This window comes from Phlebotomus papatasi, chromosome 3 (assembly GCF_024763615.1).
Source record: "Phlebotomus papatasi isolate M1 chromosome 3, Ppap_2.1, whole genome shotgun sequence".
NCBI classification, from domain to species: Eukaryota; Metazoa; Arthropoda; class Insecta; order Diptera; family Psychodidae; genus Phlebotomus; species Phlebotomus papatasi.
Window position 1 is genome coordinate 26,286,126 of NC_077224.1, and position 5,133 is coordinate 26,291,258.

At 33.6% G+C, this 5,133-nt stretch overlaps 1 protein-coding gene across 1 annotated transcript; it reads right to left on the reverse strand.

Moving 5' to 3' along the window:
* Positions 1–3,464: 3,464 nt before the first annotated feature.
* LOC129807378 (type-1 angiotensin II receptor-associated protein-like) lies at positions 3,465–4,863 on the reverse strand. The gene is made up of 4 exons (XM_055856596.1): positions 4,598–4,863; positions 4,372–4,518; positions 4,237–4,306; positions 3,465–4,137 (listed from the first exon to the last, which is right to left on the reverse strand). The coding sequence occupies exons 1-4, from the start codon at positions 4,640–4,642 to the stop codon at positions 3,926–3,928; spliced, it is 474 nt and encodes a 157-aa protein (XP_055712571.1). The 5' UTR covers positions 4,643–4,863; the 3' UTR covers positions 3,465–3,925.
* Positions 4,864–5,133: the final 270 nt, after the last annotated feature.

Genomic DNA, 5,133 nt, shown 5'->3' on the forward strand with positions numbered 1-5,133 from the left:
GAAATGTTCACACACTTTAACTTCCCAATTTCAATTAGCATTTCTTTTCAAAAGACTGAAGCATATATTTTTCATAGGCCAAGTATTCAAAACAACATTAGTAATTACATTGGACTGAAGAAATCATTAAAAATAGAAATATGAATTTTATCGTAACCCTTATGACATCTACAAGAAATTTATTATAGTCAGCAAAAAAAAGTTCTTTGTCTAGCGTTTCAAAATAATTTGTTCAGCCCAATTTTGAAGAAAGAAATTACAATTTCTTGAGAAAGTGAAAATTTGCGACTGAGAAAAATTGAATAACGATCAACTGGTTTATCCAATGGACTGTGTTTTATACTATTTGTGCAAATCGTGAGAAATTCTACTCATCAATTATCCAGAAAACTCTATAAAAGCATTAATCAAATGTTCAGGCGAAACCCTCAATTTTTTTCAGAAGAGAGTGATCAACTTGTTTGAGGTCTATTATTACGTTAGTTTCACTTGGAAAGAAAATAAAGAAATTTCTTGATCTCAGAGGTTGGTATAAAAATATTAAAATTTCAATAATCTAATTAAGGTCAATAGAGATAGTAATAATTAAGGTCAAACAGGATACAATCTAATAAACTATTCTAGTCAACAAAAAATATGCAAAGATCTGCATTAGATATTGCTAAAATTTGCGTGAAAATTGCTGGAGAAATATTTCAATTTAGACCACATCTTTAATCAGATAATTTTCTATGTGAAAACGTGAGAGTTCTTATTTAATAATCTATGTTTATGTAATCTATGTAAATGCTAAAAAAATATCCAATCTTATTTTTAAAAAAAACTGCCCTCTCGTGAAGTTTGAGCAGTTAAGATCAAGAGGCTTGCGTGTTCAATTTAAATTAAACTTAACTTGTTATATTTATTTATTTGACCCGTTTAAAAACATTTGTATTTTAAATTAATAATTCCATTGTAACAGCTGTTATTGCAAATTTTGGAAATATTCTTGTATTCTCGGTGAAAAAAAAGAACATATGCTTTACAAAGTTTTCAATTTCAACAGTTCTAAAATAATTGTTAATCTTAACCTTCTAAATTTTAAATGCTGATTAATCGTTTCCAACGTTTCCGACGTTAAAATGCAATAAACTAAGACAGTAGCTAAGCTCAAGTGTAAATATCAAGTTCCTTAAAGTTGTCTCACATTAAATGCTAATCACTAAGCACATAAATAATGTAGAACTTAAAATGACATTTCATTCTATCAAATTTACAACCGATAAAATCTTAAAAAAAAACACGTGAATATTCCATAAAAGCATGTGTAAATAATAATTATTAAAAAATGTTTTGTCGCAAAGAAATTGGCACTTGAATTTTATAACAATATTTATAATTTCATTTTCTGTATAACCGATTTTGTTCTTTGCAAAATAAGTTATAAGTTCAAAACCGATTGGAACCGGTTCAGTTTTATCGGAAATTCCAAGACCTTTCTAACGAGCTCAAACTTGACCCGATGCGCCGCAAAAAAACAAGAGTTCCGAAGGGATTTAAGGGATCGGGGATGGTTTAAGTAAAAGAACACGTTATAATATTGGTTATAATATGATTTTTTTTAAGGGGGTAGGGGTTACAGAAGACTGGAAACACGGTGCGACAAAATTTACCTTTTTGTGGGTGTCTTTGACGAGAGTGCCAAAACTTGTTAGAGGGTCATTTAAGGACCTCAAATCTGCAATCCGTTTGTCCGGGTCACCTCTAGATTTTTTTGAAAAAGCATATTTAGTTTTTTGATGTTTTATAAAATTCAAAAATTCATATCTCCGGTTCTAATTATCCGGTGGTAGTCACATATAGCTAAACTGACGCGTAATTTCATCCTCTATAACTCTTGTGAACATATCATGCATCTACGATGAAAATGACGTATATTTTTTAAAGATTTTTTGAAAAAGGGCACCTAAAATGGTGCATTTTTCTGTGTTTTTTCCATCTTCTAGTAATTTTCCCACTTTAATAGAGCATTTTATATGTCAAATAACTATACCTAAAAGTTAGAGAATTTAATATTCTTTCATATCTTTTTGGTTTAAATTTTCTATCCTAATTCGTTTATTCACAATAATTTATTGAAAATTTTTTGATTTTTGATTTTCGATTTTTTGAAAAATCGGAAAATCGGAAAGGGTACCGTTTTCGATTTTCGGTTTTTGAAAAAAAAAACGGAGAGGGTGCCCCCTTCGTATTTTGGTAGCATTTTTGAAATCTAAAGTTTCGAGTTTCTTGACTTCACGCTACTTGTCCGTTTGTCCGTCCGTGTATTACCACCTGTACAAGCCAAACGGTTAGAAAGAGAGAGTTGGAACCTTTGGTGGACCCCCGCCTTCCCTTTAATTTGGCCTCCGCATCGTCCGCACCATTAGCATGCTCCTCATTTTCCTCCCCCACCAATCCCTTTCCTTCCATTCCAAGATCATATTTACATTTACTGAGATTGCTCGGAAATGCCCTGTGTGATTTATTTCACCTTTGGATATGTTTTAAAGAGTGCCTAAACGGGAAACATGAGATTTTCGACCACTGAAGAAGGTGCGTAGGGTACTGAAAGCTTTGGGAAGAAGAGTTTTTTTTTATTCTGGGCTAAAATTTCCCATCACCTCATTGTGTTTTTCATTGGAAAACATGGTCGATCGATGAAAAATTCGATAGTGAAAAGGTACACTTTTAATTTCTCTGAGAAATTAACAAATTAAAATTTGTTAATATGAATGGATCTTCGCTTTATTTGGAGCAAAATTAACTAAATAATGAAACTGTGGTAAGAAAATATATAAATATAATAATTTAGTACTGTATTTATCATGAAAACAATGTCGTTTCCATTTGGAGTAGCGAAAAATTTCCATTTGGAGCAGGTTTTGAATTAGCTTAATTTGCCCTATTAATATAATTTATTGTGAAATAAATGGAATTTGTTGCGGAAGTTAATATATTACGATGACTACGATAATATTGGAGAAAGACCAGAGAAAAATGATTCTAATTCAGACTCCACGCAAAACTTTCTTCACATAACCTCAAATTTTACAATTTGAATTCAACCGTCGCGTTCAAATTTAAGGAGTTCAAATTTGAGGACCGCCTCGACTGTTAAAAATCATTTTTGAAATTGACATTGAATGTCAATTTGACGTTATGAAGTGTCAATCCCATATCATTTAAAAACAGGGCCGTTTGCCGCCACTTTGGCTCCTATCTCTTCCACACAGAGAAATAATATGAGTCATATCTGCATGACTTCGAATTTACCTGATTTGGAATCCTCGAGAGAAGCAGTTTACAGCCCAAGAAATCAAATTCCACATAAAAGATTTATCAAAAAAAATTGCAGAAATAGCGTGACCTCCCTGAGCCGTAACTCAACCAACCAACAAAGCAATTGATTTTCCATTTGAGAAGGACAAAATCAAATGATAAAATTAAGTTAATCAAATATATTAAATTCACTTAATACAAAGCAACATTAGTACAACATTTTTTTTTTTGAAAGAGTATACAATAAAAAATGCCGTAGTGTCTTTTACTTTTTTCCCAATTATTTTTGATCTTTGTTTTTTTCTTTTCTTTTTTTTTGGAAGATGATAAAAAGAAAAATTGGATTAAATGTGCTCTCTGGTGTTATCTACAATTTGTCTGGGCATTCGGTATAAAATTGAGAAAGTAAATAAAACGAAAATATATAACAATTTGGGAGGAAATTAACAGATCACGGATGGAGATTACTCTGTTCAGGCAAAGTCTTTTGGGGGGCCTTCTTGAGAATGTTGCTCCTGAGCAACTGAATTCCTTTCCGGGGGGAACAGGATTTAAATAGGGGTGAGTGAGAGATGGGGACTTACCGCTTCTTCGTGAATAATTTCGTTTGACCAGGGAGAGGGCATTAAAATGTGACTGTTGTTGGGGGTGGTTGGTTCGTGGGAACACTCTGATTGGTCGTCCGATCAATATCCTCGTAACTTCTCTGTTCTGTGGTTGGAAAAATTGCTGCCGGATTGAGACTTCCACCCCTCTCCGTCAATTCGCGCTGAAGCAGGAGAGTGGAAAAGGGCCTAACGACTAAATTTACGATGGCAAAGGTCACTGACCACCAATCTAAGGAACAAACAAAGAAAAGAAACCCCAAATGAAAGTCACCCTTATCGAGATTGTCCCAGATTAGGGTTAATTTTCCCCTGGCAGGAAGGTACTTACTGTGAGCGGAAAAGTACCCAATGATGCAGAAGAGATCCAGAAAGAAACTGGAACCATCAATTAGGGTGGCCTAGAAGAAAAATCCCAAAGTTCCTGAACAAATTCTTTCCCTTGAACAAAAGGGATGTGACTCACCATGTACACAGCATCAACGGATTCTTTGCTATGCAGAGCCCAATAGAGGCTGACAATGAAGAAGACATTGTAGAAGAGATAAGCAGGTGGACTCCAGCTACTCAGCAGAGCATTTGAGATTAGAGTCAGGTGCACAAAAGTGACGAGCTGGGCAGCAAAACAAGGAAATTACCATGAAAATTTTCCCAAGGAACACCCGAAATTTCTTCAGGTTGCTGCAACTCACCTTGACCCGAACAAATGATGACGACATAATGGCACGAAAATCCATGATATTAGCCACTAAATTGCACTACAAGCGAGGCCTCAAAAGCGATTTTCACGGAGGAAAATCCACTGTGATTTTTCACCTGCGTTCAAGCAAAATTCCAGAGAGTAAACTTTTATTTGAACACGGTTGCTGTCAGATGTGGCTGGAATTCCACGAAAACTGCCCGAAGTGGGAACGAGCCACGAAGCTTTCCGATCTGGGTTTCGCGCCAAAAATTTTCACTGAAAAAAAAATTTATAATAAACAAATTCGAACTAAAATAATTCTAAATTTTAAATATTTAAATAATATATATTTTTAGCTCGAAGGGGATTAAAGCTTCCTAAAGTAATTTTCCAATCTTCCAAAAAATAGTTATGAATCTTTTGATTTTGAATGTTCTGAATAGGTAGAGAACAACAAAAAATAATGTGTGACTAATAAAATATTACATTTTTTTATGTCTTTATCACCTGTTTTATAGCTGATTATTTCGTTTGTTTAATGAGTTT

What these genes read in the sequence shown, in the direction of transcription:
- LOC129807378 (XM_055856596.1), bottom strand. Translation starts at nt 4,642, where the DNA reads ATGGATTTTCGTGCCATTATGTCGTCATCATTTGTTCGGGTCAAG. An exon ending in CCGTTGATGCTGTGTACATG is followed by an intron (nt 4,307 to 4,371) that starts GTGAGTCACATC and finishes TTTTTCTTCTAG; the next exon opens with GCCACCCTAATTGATGGTTC. An exon ending in TGGGTACTTTTCCGCTCACA is followed by an intron (nt 4,138 to 4,236) that starts GTAAGTACCTTC and finishes TTTGTTCCTTAG; the next exon opens with ATTGGTGGTCAGTGACCTTT.